At 53.2% G+C, this 18,037-nt stretch overlaps 1 protein-coding gene and 1 long non-coding RNA gene across 2 annotated transcripts; one reads left to right on the top strand and one right to left on the bottom strand.

The window, feature by feature from the left end:
- The first annotated feature begins 552 nt into the window (after nt 1–552).
- On the top strand, nt 553–17,056 carry IDH2 (isocitrate dehydrogenase (NADP(+)) 2). The gene is made up of 11 exons (XM_060179447.1): nt 553–712; nt 9,717–9,808; nt 10,883–11,048; nt 11,750–11,910; nt 11,995–12,138; nt 13,377–13,513; nt 13,667–13,818; nt 15,950–16,062; nt 16,205–16,302; nt 16,384–16,476; nt 16,711–17,056. Exons 1-11 carry the CDS (start codon nt 610–612, stop codon nt 16,793–16,795), a joined length of 1,344 nt encoding a protein of 447 aa, XP_060035430.1. The 5' UTR covers nt 553–609; the 3' UTR covers nt 16,796–17,056.
- Nucleotides 16,727–17,820, bottom strand: LOC132534880 (uncharacterized). Its single transcript, XR_009546629.1, has 2 exons — nt 17,737–17,820; nt 16,727–17,130 (listed from the first exon to the last, which is right to left on the bottom strand). It is a non-coding gene; the product is annotated as an uncharacterized LOC132534880 (long non-coding RNA).
- Nucleotides 17,821–18,037: the final 217 nt, after the last annotated feature.

The raw sequence follows: 18,037 nt of genomic DNA, 5'->3' as shown, positions 1-18,037 counted from the left end.
CCTATCCAACAACAATGACATCAATAATAACGACAACAATAAAAAACAAGGGTAACAAAAGGGAATAAATAAATATTAAAAATAAAATAAACAAAATACTTTAAAAAAGAAATGAAAAATAAATAAATCTTTAAAGAGAGAGAGAAAGAGAAGAAAAGAAAAAGGAGGAAGTAATGGGTGTTGGGTCGTTTAGGGAAGAATCGCTACAACACAGCACAGCACGCATGGCCTTCTGGTGAGAACCGCAGAAGAAAAAGCGCGTCCTGAGGCTGCCCAGGCTTCGCAGGACAGACAGCAGGGTAGGGGTTGGGTCCGCTCCCGACTTGGTCTACACCCGCGCGGGGCCCCGGGCCCTGGAGCACCAGCGGCAGCCACGGCGCTCCGCGCTCAGGCCGGCACCGAGGGCCCGGCTGTCACGGGGAACCGAGGAGCCTGCGCCGCGCCCCGCCCAGTCCCGCTCCCGCCGCGGGAGCCGCGGGGCGGGGCGGGAGGCGGGCCCAGCTCGCAGCGGGCCCAATGGGGAGGCGGCCCGGCCTCCCGCCCCGCTGACATCACCGCCCCACAGCCGTGGCCCCGACCCGCCGCGCCGCCAGCGCTGGACCTCGCGGGATGGCGGGCTACCTGCGGCTGACGCGCGCGCTCTGCAGGGCCCCGGGCTGCGCGCTCTGCGCCCCCGCCGCCCTCGCCACCCACGCGCAGCCGCGCCGCCACTGTGAGTCCCGGGCGGGGGGCGATCGGGGGCGGGACCCTGCGCCCCCAGCCCGCGCCTCCGAGTCGCCGGGTGGAGACTGGAAGGGCGGTGGCACCTGGTGGCCCTGCGGCCCGAGCTGGCGGGGCCTCGGCCGCCGCACCCCCGCCAGCTGCTGCAGGGGGGCGGCCCGAGATGGGGGTGGGGATGGGAGTTTGCGGACCCTGCGGTCGGGGTGGGCCGGGAGCCTCCAGTCCGCGGGATCGGGTGGGGGTGCGCGCACAGGCGGCGGGGGACGACTGCACTTCCCGTTCCTCCAGGCGCGCGTCTGCGCCCCGATCCTGCGCGGCTATTTTTGGAGACTTTTACTCGACAGCTGGAGCAACGTCCTCTCCTAGCTCTCCTTTTGTTTGGACCTCCCACCCGGCTCCACCTTCCTGCGGCCCCATCCTCGGGCCTCTGGCCTCAAGCTGACTCCCCCCTCCCCCCGTGGAGACCTGGCAGCCCGCGCAAAGGGTCCCTTTCTCCCGCGAGGCTGGCACGGCCTGGGTGGCACGCTGCGCCCCGTCGTGGGTCCTCCGAGGCGGGGTCCCCCACGGCCGCGTGCGCCCGGCTTTCCACGGGGAGGGCGCCGTGTAGGTCCCGTGACCTTGCCTGTTGCCTCGGAGACTGTACCGAGAGGCCTGGCTGGGGGCCCCTTGTGGTGGGGCCTGAGAAGTGAGAAAGGGGGGGGGGTGTGAGGCGGGCTGGCAGGCCTCCCTGCCACAGGAGGTAATCTTTAACCCAGTGTGGGAGCAGCTAGCTGATCGCTCCAACCCTGCCAGGAAGATGGGGGGCATTTCTGCTTCTGCATTTTGAGAATTCGCTGAGGGGACAGCTCTGCAACCCAAAGGCACCAAAAAAAAAACCCTCTAGAGTTTCCTACGTGGCAACATCTTCAGCCGCAAAATGTCAGATACATCTTTGGTTACTGTTCCCAAAAAAGGTAGACATTCTCTTCCCGGTTATTGCTTTAGGAAAGGAAACTAACAAACCCACACAGAAACAAGAAAACAAAACCATTTAGGACCTGAATTTGCTAACACTGGAAAGAGTGGTTGGCTGGTGGCAGTGCCTTCCAGAGGTTCCCATGTCGCCAGTGGGTGCCTGGCTGGACACAGTACTCTGCACAGGTGATACAGACAGCCCTGGCAAGGCTGCTGAAGAATGAGCATCAAAACATCACCTTGGTGACAAGGATTTTCTTCTTTTTTTTTTTTTAATTTTTGTATATTTATTTATTTCCCCTTTTGTTGCCCATGTTTTTTTTTATTGTTGTAGTTACTATTATTATTGATGTCGTTGCTGTTAAGAGAGAAATGGAGAGAGGAGGGGACGACAGAGAGGGGGAGAGAAAGACACACCTGTAGACCTGCTTCACCGCTTGTGAAGCGACTCCCCTGCAGGTAGGGAGCTGGGGGCTCAAACCAGGATCCTTACGCCGGCCCTTGCCCTTTGCGCCCCGTGAGCTTAACCTGCTAGTTACCGCCCGACTCCCAAGGATTTTCTTTTTAAATTTTTCTTTGTTAAAACTGTATTGCGTCTTTGCTGAGGGGTAGTTGCCACCAGTGACTCCTCCCAGTTTGGCAGTCCAGCCCCAGCCCATGGCCGGTGGTGGTTCTGGTTAGTTAGTGCTGAGTTGGACCAGCCAAGGGAAAGAGTTTTGGGGCTGTCCTTTGCTTCAGCCCCAGCCCCAGCCCCAGCCCACTTAGCTTCCATGTTGCATTTTCAATCTTGGTGACTTTTAGATGCCTCCAGTGTACACTGACATTCTAGGTCAGATTCTTTAATGCTCAGAGGTGCAAGTCCAGTTTCTTTAGTGTCTCCTCTTCCTTCCAAGAATTTATTTTTATTAATGAAGGTGTGTGTGTGTAGAGGGGGAGAACCAGAGCATAATTCTGGCAATATGATGCCAGGATTGAGCTCCAGACCTCATGCTTCAAAGTCCAGTATCGTCCACTGTGCCACCTCCTGGGCTGCAGACCCACTTTCAGCCACATCCAGTCTGACCACAACTGTCCCACACCCCCCCCCCCAGCTATTTGGGGTGGTCCTGTAGGCTCAGTAGGTGTTGTTTTTTTTTTTATTTCTTTATTGGGGAATTAATGTTTTACATTCAACAGTAAATACAATAGTTTGTACATGCATAACATTCCCCACTTTCCCATATAACAATACAACCCCCACTAGGTCCTCTGTCATCCTTCTTGGATCTGTATTCTCCCCCCCCACCCCCACCCCAGAGTCTTTTACTTTGGTGCAATACGCCAATTCCAGTTCAGGTTCTACTTGTGTGTTTTGTTTTTTTTTTCTGATCTTGTTTTTCAACTTCTGCCTGAGAGTGAGCTCAGTAGGTTTTGAGGGAAAAACTCAGTGGACAACTTAGCCCCCAAATCCTGCCTTATGAATCAGGCTGGTTTGAGATGCAGGGTATCGGCAAGTTGTTCTGGGAAGCCAGCGTATGCAGCTGCTCCGGGAACTAGGCTTCTGTAAAGTCATGTCCAGAGGGCCTGCAGATTTCAAATCCTGTCAGTGGTGAGCCTGTCCTGGGCCGAGGTGGCACACAGGCTGCAGGGGAGGAGCAATTTTCATCATAATGGAGGAGAGGGCAGTGCAGCCCTTCCTAATGAGAAGGAGACATTCACTCCCAGGTGCTGTGTGCTGTGCACTGTGCACTGCAGGTGCTGGGACTGGAGATGACGTTCCCCTTGGAGGACAGAGGCCGGCGTGGGGACAAATCAGGTGCCAGTGAGATGATGGCTTAGGAGCTAATCACAACCAATGAGCAGCGTGGGGCAGGTAGGGTCAGAGCAGGCTTGATGGAAGGGAACGGGCCCAGACTAGAGCTGCAGGGGACAGGGGCCCACCTTGGTCCAGGGAGAAAGGGGTATGGGAAGTGACTCTGAGGGCATGGTGGTAAGTGACCCCTGGGCCACAGACAGCCTGCACCTGTTCTGCATGGGGGGAAGGGGGCGGCTCTGGAGGCTTAGCAGGGCTTTGAGAGGATGGTGTGCCCTGACTTACACTTAACAGGAGCTCCTAGCCCCAGGGACTGGCAGAGTCCCTGGCAGAGCCCACTCTGGCAAGAGAGGAAAGCAGTGTGGCCTGGGTAACAGCTCAGCTGGTACAACTCACAGAGCTTGCGACTTGGTGCCTGGTGCTCCTGGCTGACACCATCACACTGGGTGGTGCCCTGGCTTCTCTCTTGTGTGAAGCTCTATCCTCATATGCAATAGATAAGTCAATTTTTTTAAGTTAGGGACCAGATGGTGGCTTACCCATTTTTTTTTTTTAGTTTGAGATATTCAATCAATTTCCCCCTCTCATATTAATTAAATAGTGATTTATATGACTGCACATTGATAGGAGTGTACATAAACACCATTCCCACCACCAAAAGACTCTGTCCCGTCCCCCCCACCCCCACCCCATGAAGCTGAGCATTCACCCTCACCCTCCAACCAGGGTTTTTTCTTTGGTGCCCTACTCCAAATTCAGTCAATGCCTGCTTTGAATTTCTCTTTCTGTTCTTCTTTCTCAACTTCTGTTTATTTATTTATTTATTCCCTTTTGTTGCCCTTGTTGTTTTATTGTTGTAGTTATTATTATTGTTGTCGTTGTTGGATAGGACAGAGAGAAACGGAGAGAGGAGGGGAAGACAGAGAGGAGGAGAGAAAGACAGACACCTGCAGACCTGCTTCACCGCCTGTGAAGTGACTCCCCTGCAGGTGGGGAGCCGGGGTTCGATCAACTTCTGTTTATGAGTGGGATCATCCCATACTCATCTTTATCTTTCTGACTTAGCTCACTTAACATAATTCCTTCTAGCTCCATCCACCATGGCTCACCCATTTTACTTATTTTTATTATTATTTTATTATTTATTTATTTTTGCCACTTTACTGTGTGGGGACCCTGCTTTAAGCCCCCATCCCACCCTGCAGGGGGAAATATCACTAGTGGTGGAACAGTGCTGCAGGAGTCTCTCCTGTTCTGTCTTTCTATTCCTTTCTGTTTCTTTCTCATTTGAAAACTTATTTTATTTATTCATGACAGAGACAGGAGGAGAGAGAGAAAGAGAGCCAGACATCATTCTGGTATGTTGCTGCTGGAGATTGAACTCAGGACCTCATGCTTGAGAGCCTAATGCTTTCCCTACTACTCTGTCTCCTAGACTGTATCTCCCTCTCTGTCTTACCCGCTATCAAAAAGAGAGAGAAAAAAAGGTGTGTGTGTAATGTGTATGGGGGGTGGTGGAGGGGAGTCTTCCTGGAACAGTAGAGTTATTCCCAGCAATAACTTTGGTAGGAAAAAAATGATATATAAAGTTAATATAAAAAAGGGAGTGAGAGGAAGGTGTTGTGACCAGGTGGTGGCTTTAGGATGCTGAATGTCTCTGCTTGAAGAAAAGTGCCAATAAGATTTGTGATTTGGGTGACAATGGTACCTGGGGGAGGGGGGCATTCCTCCAAAACCTGCCCTGTCGTCTTCTCCAGCTCCAAGGACTGTGTCCCCCTTGCCCCCACCCCATGGGACAGAGTGAGAGCAGGCAGGCGGGAAGGTGAGGAGGGCAGTTACTGTGAGGTTGGCCTCAGGCCTGTTAATGTACCGAAGGTCCTGGCAGAGCCCTGAAGTGGTTCCAGGTCTTTTGTCTTCTGTGAGGGCTGGTCAATGCAGTGTCCCCATACTATTGGCTGAACACACTTTCTCAAACTGCAATTCGAGAGCAAATAGCAATTTGAGACTCTTGTTTTTATGTGTGTCTGTGCTTTTCTCCAAGGGTTATCTCTGGGGCTCTGTGCCTGTACAATTCCTCTATTCTCCCTCTAGGAAGAGTATATTGGTATACTCTCCCTCTCTCTCTCTCTCTAATTTTATTTTTTATTATAATTTTTTATTATTTTTATTTTGTTTGATAGAAACAGCCAGAAATCAAGAGAGAACGAGGTGATAGAGAAGGAGAGAGGCAGAGAGACACCTGCAACCCTACTTTACCACTTGCAAAGCTTTCCCCCTGCAAGTGGGGACCAGGGACTTGAACCCAGGTTCTTGCTCATTGCAATGCGTGCGCTCAACCAGGTGCGCCACCACCTGGCCCCAAATTATTTATTTGTTTGTTTGTTTGTTTTTACCAGAGCACTGATCAACTCTGGTTTACAGTGATGCAGGGGATTGAACCTGGAACTTCGAAGCCTCTGGCATGAGTCTGTTTGCATAACCATTATGCTATCTACCCCTGCCCCCCCCCCTCTCTCTCTCTGTCTTTTTAAAATTTTATTTATTGGCTAGAGACAGCCAGATATTGTGATAGAAAGGGAATGAGTAAGAGAGAGACCTGCAACACTGCTTCACTAATCACAAAGCTTTCCCCTTGCAGGTGGGAACTGGGGGCTCAGTCCCATGTTCATGTACATTGTACCATGTGTGCTCAAAGGTGTGCCACCACCCAGCTCCCACCCCCCACTTTTTAAAGAGAGTGAAAAGCAGAGAGGGGGAAAGAGAGAAAGGGTGAAGTTTTCTCCATGCAGATCCTATGTGGTGCCTGGGGGCTCAAACCCTGACCTTGCACATGATAAAGTGGACACTCTACTGGGCGAGCCCTCTCCTGCCTCCTGCCCCCCCCCCCCCCCCCCCGCTTTCATTATCTTTGGCCTACACCTAGGAGTGGCTTTGCTGGGCCATATGGCATCTCTCGCTTTAACGTCTGTGGTGCCGTGGTGCTGGTTTCTGTTCTCACCAGGTTTCGCTCCATCTCGGCCAGTCTTACCACTATATTTTTGGACGTTAGTCACCCTCATGGGCGTGAGATGTTGTCTCCTCGCGCTTTTATTGCATTTCCTTGGTGATTAGGGACAGTGAATGTCTTTCCACATGCTTGTTGGTCATTTCCCTTCATTTTTGGGAAAGCATCTGTTCAGTTCCTTTGCCCATTATGCATTTGAGCTGTTTGGTTGTTATTATGTCTTTAGACTATTTGTTGGTATTGTTGATACCTGATTTTTACATCTTGGTCACCAGTGATCATTAACAGAGAAAATATCAACTGGGCCTAACACAGAGCCACCGTCTCCTCTGGAGATAGCATAATGGTTAAGCAGAGACTCTCATGCCTGAGGTTCCAAAGTCCCAGGTTCAATCCTCCGCACCGCCATAAGCCAAAGCTGAGCAGTGCTCGGGTAAAATAAATAAATAACCCCAGCAGCATTAGCAATAATAATAATAGAGCCTGCACCCTAGTTGTGCTGCGTGTTTACCTGCCTTAGGTTCAGGTAGCTGGGTCCTGTGGTCTCTGAAGGCTAGGCAGCTGGACCCACAGAGGGAGGGTTGCCCCTGGCCACCACCACCCTCCGCAGAGCATGGAGCCTGAAGCTTAAAGCTTGAGTGGCGTAATGGTTATGCAAACAGACTCTCATGCCTGAGGCTCCAAAGTCCCAGGTTCAATCCCCCACACCACCATAAACCAGAGCTGCGCAGTGCTCTGGTGTTTCTTTCTGTGACTCTCTCTGTCTGCATCTCTCTCAAAAATAAATAAAATATTAAAAAAAAAAAAAGAAGAAGAAGCTTGAGTGGCTGAGACAGAAACCTTCAGGGGCAATCCCACAATGAATCTTTCCCTAGGAGTCCTGATCATGGTAGCTTCAATGATTTTTTAAAAAAAATCTTGTTCAGGGAGTCAGGCGGTAGCACAGCAGGTTAAGCACAGGTGGTGCAAAGTGCAAGAACTGGTATAAGGATCTCGGTTTGAGCCCCACTCCCCACCTGCAGGAGAGTCGCTTCACAGGCGGTGAAGCAGGTCTGCAGGTGTCTGTCTTTCTCTCCCCCCCTCTGTCTTCCCCTCCTCTTTCCATTTCTCTCTGTCCTATCCAACAATGACGACATCAGTAACAACAACAATAATAACTACAACAATAAAACAAGGGCAACAAAAGGGAATAAATAAATACTTTTAAAAAATCTTGTTCAGCTGTCATTGAATTATAGGAAATGCTCCTAAGAACCAGTCTTATGGCCCCACAGCATGGTGCATTTTCTGCAGGTTGCCAAGTCCTTTTCCCTCTAGATTCAAAGTCAGAAAGGCTGAATAGATTTTGAAACTTGGGTCTCCAATCTGGTCAGATCTTGGGACGCCTGGTGACAGCAGCTGGCAGTGTCCTCCACGTTCCAGAGGGGATGCCATGTCCTCAGTCACCTTTGCTTTCTGCTTCTTTGTGTCTGAGCCAGGAGGGCATCCAGAGGGTGCCCTTACCCCGGGCCTGGAATCTACTCTGACACCACCCACTCTCCGCCGTCTCATTTTTCTCTCTGAATCAACTGTAAGGTTATTCTTAGATGAAAAAGGTCTGTTTGCACATCTTTGGAAAGCCGGTCTTCTTGCTAAGCATAATTGACCTTTGTCCTGGTAAGCTCAGGAGGGCTGTCCCTGCGGGTGGAGGCTGTCGTGGGCAGGACAGGGGTTCGCTGGGCTCCGGTCACACTTGCTTCCAGTGTGCCTCAGGGGCTGGGCTCTTCTAGCTTCAGGCCTACTTTTCATCACTGGCTTCTGCCCTTGGCTGTCAAGCTAGCAGATGCCACTTCTTCCAACCCTGGTGCTTTCCAGTGGCCGCCAGTCTTGTCTGCCCTGTAGACTGGCTGCATAGGACCTGGTGTGGGGAGCCCTGGAGCTGTGTAAGGGTTGTGTGATAGAGGGGGAGGGTAGGCTGACCAGGCCTCCCGACCACAGAGGACACGGCAGTGGAGTGAGCTGGGGCTGGGTGCCCATCTGCCATGGTTCGGCTGAGGTCCTTGGAGTCTCGTCCCAGGTGGATGCATCAACTCCCCAGTCAGGTCATTTGCTTTGGAATCCACTCTCAGATGGTTGCTTTCCTCAGGAGTCAGACCATTCTCAAGTTCCCTGCTCCCTCCAGCATTGCTCTGGGCCAGGGCTAGCAGCTGAGTCCCTCTGCATGCAGGTGCCCTAGGACACTGTGGCATGCCTGCCCCACTGAGGGTGGTGAGCTACGACTTCTCTCAGTGTGCTTCTCCAATTTAAAATGGGGCCAAGGGGGCCTTGGCGGTGGTTCAGTAGATAGAACACAGTGCTTTCTTAGGAGAGTCTGCCCCAGGTTTGACCCCTGGCACCACATACTCCAGACACACTCTGGCATCTCTCAGTAAATAAATAGGGGCTGGGCAGTGGAGCACCTGGTTGAGAGCACACATTACAGTGTGCAAGGGCCTGGTTCAGGCCCCTGGTCCCCAGCCTGCAGGGGGAAGCTTCACAGGTGGTGAAACAGTGCTCTATCTCCATCTTCCCCTTCCTTTTCAACTTCTGTCTATCCAGAATTTTAGAAATCAATAATTAACTCGTAAATAAAAAGTCTCAGTTCTTTAAAAAAAAGTGAAATGGAGTCTGGAGGGTTGTCCGTCAGGCCAGCGGGAACGTATAAGTTAATTTCTCTAAGCTGCACACCTAAGTGGTCTAAAGCAACAAAATATAAGAGAATGAAATATGATGCATAATGCTGGTGGTCTGGGAGGTGGTGCACTGGATAAAGCTTTGGATTCTCAACTCTGAGGTCCCAAGTTCAATCCCCGGCAGCACATGTACCAGACTGATTCTTTCTTTCTCTCCTGTCTTTCTCATGAATAAATTTTTAAAAATATTTATTTATTCCCTTTTGTTGCCTAGCTGTAAATAAATTCTTTTTTAAAAAAAGATAATGCCCAGGCTGCTCTGAGCACTGCTTGGAACCCTGGGAAGGGTGTGTGCCCGCAGGTGCACAGAGGGCTGTCAGCACTGATCTGGAGGTCTCCTTCCTCACTTTAAGGCCACCAGAGGCTCTTGGGCTGCCAGGAACAGGCAGAGTGAGGGACCAGCAGGCTCAGAAGAATTTACCTGGAAGATGTGGGGTAGCTTGTAAAACTGCAGGGAACCTCTCAAACTGACTCTTGGCCAAGAGGAGATTCAGGCCATCACAGAAGTATGACACACTGTGCGGGTTCATTCTAGACGCTGACAAGCGGATCAAGGTGGCGAAGCCAGTGGTGGAGATGGACGGTGACGAGATGACCCGAATCATCTGGCAGTTCATCAAGGAGAAGGTGGGTCCTCCCTCACGGCGGCTCTCCCACTGGCACAGGGCCCTGCTAGACCAGCAGCATCAGGCCTCTCTTCTTTGCCTCCTACTCTTGTCACATTCAGGCCTCAGGCACCGAGGCGGCGGCAGGAGCCTGCTCTAAATCTGTTGCCGCCACAGTCTGCACGTTCAGGGCTGCTCCTGCATCAGAGCTGCCTTGGCCCCCTGAGTCCCACTTGCTTCCTTGAGGAAGTGAGGCAGGACCAGTGGGGGAATTTCCCTTGAGCCTGGGGAGACAGCTTAGCCTGACAGCACCAATCTGCATGTCAAGGCCCCAGAAGTCCTAGTTTCAATCCCAGGCACCACCACCATATGCCAGAGCTGAGCAGTGCTCTGGTCTCTCTCTTGTCTGTGTCTTTACGTGTGCATAAAAATAGATGAATTGGGGTTGGGCAGTAAGTAGCGCAGCGGGTTAAGCACACAAGGCATGAAGCACAAGGACCACCGTGAGGATCCCGGTTCGAGCCCCCGGCTCCCCACCTGCAGGAGGGGTCGCTTCACAAGCAGTGAAGCAGGTCTGCAGATGTCTTTCTCTTCCCCTCTCTGTCTTCCCCTCTCTCCATTTCTCTCCGTTCTATCCAGCAACAATGACATCAACAACAACAATAATAATAACCACAACAATGATGATAAAACAACAAGGGCAACAAAAGGAAAAAAAAAAACCTCCAGGAGCAGTGGATTCATAGTGCAGGCACTGAGCCCCGGCAATAACCCTGGAGGCAAAAAATAAAATAAGTGAATTGATCTTAGGGAAAGAGAGAACTACTCCTGCTGGGAGGACGAGACAAACAGTGCAAAGACAGCCAGTTGCATCAGGACTTGAGGTTGGCCGAGTTGATGGCCTTCTCCAGCCCACGAACCAGCCTGCCCACCTCACTCCACAGCCCCACTAAGGAATGAATGGCTGTCCCAGTCTTCTGCTGGCCTTCCCTGTCCCTTGCCTGTTGTCCCCCCACCCCCAGCGTAGCCTGAAGACTTGCCTTCATGCCCGACTCACCATGGCTAGTGCTGACGACACTCCTTGCTGTGTCCCCAGCTCATCTTGCCTCATGTGGAGGTTCAGCTCAAGTACTTCGATCTGGGACTCCCCAACCGCGACCAGACCAATGACCAGGTCACCATCGACTCCGCCCTGGCCACTCAGAAGTACAGCGTGGCTGTCAAGTGTGCCACCATCACCCCTGATGAGGCCCGCGTGGAAGGTGGGGGTGCTGGGGCATAACCCCAGGTCTCTGGAATTTCTGGCAGACGCAGAACCTTGGAGATCCCTGAAGAAGAAGTTGATGGGGTTGGGGGGAGTGGTGGTGGCACAGTGAGGCTGTCCCTGGGGCTCTGCTGTGCTGTGTGGCTCCAGCATAGTAGTGTCATCAGTGGTGGGAGAAGGAACAGGCTGAAGCTGGTGCGGTCACAGATCACAGCTCAGTCTCGATGGCCTCCATCGGGCCTCCAGGCTGCTTCACTGAGGACTTGGTCCACTTGTCCCTGGGAGAGCTGTGTGTCAGCCTTGAATTTTCCCAGCTGTTCAGGGCTCCAGAGAATGCAGCTAGTGTCCTGTGCCACTATGCTGGCCTTGCAGGCACACCCCTGCCCTGTGGTCAAGGCGGGGGGGGGGGTGTCTCAGGCCCACCCCTACTCCCCCGCTTGAGCTGACTGCTGGTCCTAGAGATTTGGGGCTACTCTGGAAGGAAGGTTCTGTGACATGGCCATGAGGAATATGAGTGAAGCAGGTGATTCCTGAAGCGGTGGTGGGGAGCTTGCAGTGTCATCTTTCCCTGCTTCCTGTAGACAGAGTGGGAAGGAAGCTGCTAGGTTTTTAAGCTCCAGGCCTCCTGTCCCTTCAGCCTTTCCCAAGCTTGAGACAGCAGGGGCTGCCCTTGGCTCACTTCTTCTCTGTCCCCCACAGAGTTCAAGTTGAAGAAGATGTGGAAGAGTCCCAATGGAACGATCCGGAACATCCTTGGGGGGACTGTCTTCCGGGAGCCCATCATCTGTAAGAACATCCCCCGCCTGGTCCCCGGCTGGACCAAGCCCATCACCATTGGCAGGCATGCCCATGGCGACCAGGTTGGCTAGGGGGAGTGGGGCTGGGGGCTGGGCCCATGCTGGACCTGCAGCCCGGGTCTGAGCCCCTCTCGCCTGTCTCTGCAGTACAAGTGCACAGACTTTGTGGTGGACCGTGCTGGCACATTCAAGATGGTCTTCACCCCGAAGGATGGCAGCGGGGCCCAGGAGTGGGAGGTGTACAGCTTCCCCGGCGGTGGTGTGGGCCTGGGGATGTACAACACCGATGAGGTGAGGGCACCCCTGATGTGTTGGGGGTGTATGGGGCCTGGCAGAGTGGGGCGTCGGACTCCTGCTCCAGGTGCTTGTGAAGGCCTCATTGGGCCTCGCTGGCTGTCAGGACCTTGGGCTAAAAAGGCTGGTCTCACAGGCTGTGCCGGCCAGGCTGGCTCCCCAGCTCCAGCTGTCTTCTTGCCAAGAAGACCGTTTTTTCTATGAAACAAAACAAAAACCACAATAGTAGGCTAAGCACTTTCCTGCCCCACCCCATCTCTGTTTTCCTCTGTCATTCTCATTCTCAGGCCACGGGGTGGCAGAAGCAGTCACTGGACTACAGCCACAGGGCCAGGCTGGGATCACATGACCACCCCTGAGCCAATCCTGGAGACCCAGGGGAGGAAGGGCTGAGTGAGATAAGTCAGGGACGTGTTGTCACCAGGGTGGGGATTTGTCCCAGCACAGAGTTCTGGCCTAAGAATCAGGGAGGGGGAGGCTGCCTTCCCCAGAGGTTGGGAGGGGGCTGCCAGCTCCCAGAAAGGGCAGAGGCAGTGCCTGAGGGCCTGAATTGGAGCCCTGGCACCACAGACAGCACCACGGGGAGGCGCTCCAATGATGGCAGAGTGGTATGATGGTGTCTCTCCCTCCTCCTGTGCCTTTCTCTTCGTTTCCCCTAAGCATTGAGAATAAAAACACCTGGGCTAGAGGGGTTGTTCAGTGGTATAGCATATATATGTGAGGCCCTCAATTTATTCCCCAGCAACACATACAAGAAAAAAGAAATGGCTGATACTCGCTTCAGGAAGCTAGTTTTTTTTTTTTCCTCCTCCAGGGTTATTGCTGGGCTCGGTGCCTGCACCATGAATCCACCGCTCCTGGAGGCCATTTTTTTCCCCCTTTTGTTGCTCTTGTTGTAGCCTCGTTGTGGTTATTATTATTGCCCTTGTTGACGCAATTCGTTGTTGGATAGAACAGAGAGAAATGGAGAGAGGAGGGGAAGACAGAGAAGGGGAGAGAAAGACACCTGCAGACCTACTTCACCGCCTGTGAAGGGACTCCCCTGCAGGTGGGGAGCCGGGGGCTCGAACCGGGATCCTTACGCCGGTCCCTGTGCTTTGCGCCACCTGCGCTTAACCCGCTGCGCCACCGCCCGACCCCCAGGAAGCTAGTTAAGAAAGGTTGTGTGCAGGACAGGGTGCTGTGCCCAGCCTGGGCCCAGTCTCCCCCACAGACTGAGCTCCCCCCCTCCACAGTCCATCTCAGGCTTTGCACACAGCTGCTTCCAATATGCCATCCAGAAGAAGTGGCCGCTGTACCTGAGCACCAAGAACACCATCCTGAAAGCCTATGACGGGCGCTTCAAGGACATCTTCCAGGAGATCTTTGAGAAGTAACAGCCTCGCCCTGTCCCCTAGTCCCCTCCTTCCCGGGGAGGCCACTGCCCCTGCGCACTGGGCTCAGCTCTGTGGTTTAAGGAGGGATTCCCAGCCCGCCAGCTGCCTGCTGCCTGCTGCCTGCCCACAACAGGTCCCTCTGTTCCCAGGCACTACAAGACGGATTTCAACAAGCACAAGATCTGGTATGAGCACCGGCTCATTGACGACATGGTGGCTCAGGTGCTCAAGTCTTCAGGCGGCTTCGTGTGGGCTTGTAAGAACTATGATGGGGACGTGCAGTCTGATATCCTGGCGCAAGGTGAGTGGGCAGCACCTCGGGCCCTGCGGAGGGACTGCTGCTCTTCATCTGCTGGGGGGCGGGGATCTGAGCCCCTTTGGGGAAGAAAGCGCAAGGACCTGGAGGTGATTCTTGTCCGTGAAGGCCTGAGGACGAGGCCTGGCTGTAGCGGGGAAACAGGCACTGAGCACCACAGGGGGGTTTGCTGAGCAGAGTGAGGCGAACAGACAGAGGATTCGTTCTGTGGCGATTCTTGAGATGGAAGGACACGGAATGTCCTGAGATAAACTGTGTTGCAGCAGAAGTATGGGAGAGGCACTGAGAAAAATCACAAGAAACAACTTGACTAGGAACAAGAACAGGGACAGTGGTGCAGTCACCACCTGAGAGCTTGGAGAGGGGAGAGAGCCGGGTTCTGTGCAGGGTGGAGGGACCTCCAGATGGGGCAGTGAGGACCCGGCCAGGCCCCAGGACAGGTGAGGGTCTTGCTGCTTTGTGACAACCTCTAGCTTTGCTTCAAGTTCAGTGATGCTCCTCCCCACAACACTCCCCTGCTGGGAAGGAGGGGTGAGGGCCCAGCAGAGGGGGAAAAGCTTGGTTGTTCCCATCCCTCAGTGTGGAGCATGAAGGGCTCACTCCCAGCAGCAGTCTTTTTCAGCGACTGAATGCCAGACCTTCCCATGTGCAGTGCCACTGAACAGCCCTCCAAACCCAGATTTTTCCATTTTTTTTCCATATTCATTATTATTATTACTTTTTACTAAAGCACTGTTCAGCTCTAATGGTGGTGCAGGGATTGAACCTGGGACTTCAGAGCCTTGGGCATGAAAGTCTCTTTGCATAACCATTATGCTGTTTACACCCACCTGCATTTTCTATTTAGAGGAAGAGGGAGACACCACATGGCTCCACCATCTAGAGAACTTTTCATCCAGCAGTTAGCAGTTAGTAGTTCCTAGACAAATAGTTTGTCCACCTTTCATTTCTGATTTTGAGGACACAGGCTGCTTTTGAAGCCCAGGAGACCCTGACAAAGAGAAAAAGTCGACATCTCAACAAAGGCAACAAAAGGGAATAAATAAATAAATAAATAAAATTTTTTTTAAAAAGTCAACATCTGTATTAGAGCAGCTGGGGAGACGGCTCAGTGAACAGAGCTTAGGATTTGTATGCATGAGGGCTTGGGTTCAAGCCCTTATTTTACATATGCTGGACCAGTGCTCTTGTAGTCAAAGTTAAGTAATATTTAAATTTTTAAAAAGAACTGGGAACCACTATTAATCATAACTAAAAATTATTGGCTTGTAAAAAAAAAAGATCTGGGTTGTCAGAATAACTCGTTTTGGTTTCTTTTTTAAATATTTTATTATTTCCTTTTGTTGCCCTTGTTTTTTATTATTGCCCTTGTTTTTTATTATTGTTATTATTGTTGTTGTTATTGATGTTGTCATTGTTGGATAGGATAGAGAGAAATGGAAAGAGGAGGGGAAGACAGAAGGAGAGAAAGACAGACACCTGCAGACCTGCTTCACCACCTGTGAAGCGACTCCCCTGCAGGTGGGGAGCCGGGGGCTCGAACTGGGATCCTTACGCTGGTCCTATGCTTCACTCCACGTGCGCTTAGCCTGCTGTGCTACCACCTGACTCCCCAGAATAACTCATTTTGATAGAGTCCTACTTTGCCAAGTGCACACCCCAGGTTTGAGCCCAGCCCCCACTGCACTGAATAAAGCTTCAGTGCCGGGGTCTCTTACTGCTTCTCTATCTGAGGTTTAAAAAAAAAAAAGTCATACTGGAACAGTGAAGCCCCAACCATGTCAGAAAAAAAAAGTCTGCATTTAGAAATCAGTTACTAAATTTCCAAGTAGCTTAAAAGAGCCACAAACAGTAAAGGGCAGTGCCTTCATTCTACTTGAAGGACCCTCCCCAGTAGGGTCCCCCCAAAAACTCTGGAGGAGGCCTGGGCCCTGAACTCAGGCCCCCGAGAGATAGGCTAGCAGGCAGGTGACTGCCACCACGTCTCTGCCCTGTCCTGAGCCAGGGCAGCAGGGGTCAGGAAAGTTCCCAGAGGCAGTGAGCCACCTGGCAGTGGCTCAGGGCTCAGGCAGATGGGTGGGCTGGCAACCTGAGCGGAGGGTCTTCCCGCCTCCAGGCTTTGGTTCCCTGGGCCTGATGACGTCTGTGCTGGTCTGCCCAGATGGAAAGACCATCGAGGCAGAGGCTGCTCATGGGACAGTCACCCGGCACTACCGGGAGCACCAGAAGGTGAGTGTGGGCAGCAAGACCACCCAGCCCTGGGGGTTGAGGACATGGGCCTGGCCATAGCCATCTTGGGTGGACAGCTGTGTCCAGGCTGCCCCCTTGGGGGTGGCTTTGTTCCGTGATGCCCCTTTGATTCCCTGCCCAGGGCCGGCCCACCAGCACCAACCCCATCGCCAGCATCTTTGCCTGGACACGGGGCCTGGAGCACCGGGGAAAGCTAGACGGGAACCAGGACCTGGTCAGGTGAGCCAGGGTCCCCCAGCTGGGGCTAGGAAGGAGAAAGGGTTTGCTCAGCTGAGCATCATCCTGTCCTCTCCCCTGCAGGTTTGCCCAGACCCTGGAGAAGGTGTGTGTAGACACAGTGGAGAGTGGAGCCATGACCAAGGACCTGGCTGGCTGCATCCATGGCCTCAGCAAGTTCGTGCCTTATCAGGGGAGGAGTGTTGGGGGGGGGGGGAAGAAGGGGGCTTCTGGGCCTTGGGCCCAGGTGGGAGGTCAGCTGAGACCAAGCCTTTCCATTCTCTGCCTGCCCCCTGCACGCACCTCCCAGTTCCCCCAAGGGGAGCAGCTCCTGGCAGCCCAGTCATGCAGGAAAGCAGACAGGCTCCACTGGGGCTGCTGTCTGGCTCACCCGGCCCTGCTCTCTTGCAGTGTGAAGCTGAATGAGCACTTCCTGAACACTTCTGACTTCCTGGACACCATCAAGAGCAACCTGGACAAGGCCCTGGGCCAGTAGTGCTGTGGGCAGTGTGCCCCAGGCTGTGGTCAACAGCTCGGACAACTTGGGGGGGGTGGACCTCAAGGCTCACTGGAGGCCTACCAGGGAAGGTTGTTGTAACCAAGATGGTTTTTTACACTGTCTCCCTTCACAGAGTAAGGAGGCAGGGAGAGTGTGATTTACCTCAGTGGGCAGTACATCTTGCATGCTGCCCTTTATATTGCCTTAGGAACACACGGTGCCATTATTTAGCTACTAAAACGCTCTTGATAAAACGGATCTGCTCTGTGGTGTTTGTTCCTGTGGGGAAGCAGCAGCTGGGGCTCCCAGGTGGTGGCCTCACAGCCTCTGTCCTGTCAGGGGGAAAGAGTGAGCAGTGAGTGTCCTCTCCAAGGTGCTGGCCTGCGGGGTCTGAGGACACGTTGGCATCATCAGGCTCCTATCCTGTTTGTTTTGTTTAATGTCCTGCCAAGACAGAACCCAGGGCCTCACACACACGGGCATATACTTAAGCACTGAGCTACCCCCAGCCCAGTTCCCACTGGGGGTCCCATCTAGCTTTCCTTCTGGGGTGGGCTTCCCCAGGCCTCTTCATCTGCCCCTCTTTGGCGCTAGCTCTCATTCCCATGGTTGCCTGGGGCTGGTGGGTATGGTGCGAGTGGGTCCCAGACTGGGCTCAACTTCACTGCTTTTGGGCAGATGTAGAGAAGCAGGGGCCTAATCTACAGGACACGCAGAGCTCTGGGCAGGGTTTATTTGTGATTTCTGGAGTTGAGATGTCCTTGAGAACACCACCTTTACTTAATAAACATCTGGCAGCTCAATCCACTTCCCAGATTTGGGCCAGGGGCTCTCATGGCTTCTGAGGAACCTTAGCAGCTTTGGGTCGGGCACCTGGAGATGCTCACCCGGGGAAGAGCCTGGATGCTGCTCACTAGGTCCAACCCCGGGGAACTCACGGTTTCCAGCCCCTTCTAGTCCGCAAGAGCAGAGGGCTGGCAGCTCCCAGGCACAAAGTGTCGCACGGTGGGCTGGCTTCTGTCCTGGTGCCCTGCTGGTGAGGAGAGGAAGCGGCTTCTCTCTGCCAGTGGTGGGAGTTCTGGGGCTTGGCCTGTGCCCGTCTCATGGGTTTGGAGCAGCTGGCGGCCATGCATGTGGCTGTTCCAGTGTAAAGGCTGTGGTCCCCTTGGGCCCCTGGAGAGTGGAGCTAAGAGGACAGGTCTAGAGTTCCTTCCAGAACTTGGGGAGGAGGAGGAGGGG

Source organism: Erinaceus europaeus, chromosome 20 (assembly GCF_950295315.1).
Source record: "Erinaceus europaeus chromosome 20, mEriEur2.1, whole genome shotgun sequence".
NCBI classification, from domain to species: Eukaryota; Metazoa; Chordata; class Mammalia; order Eulipotyphla; family Erinaceidae; genus Erinaceus; species Erinaceus europaeus.
The sequence above is the reverse complement of the archived record's forward strand: the minus strand, read 5'-3'. Positions and strand labels throughout refer to the sequence as shown.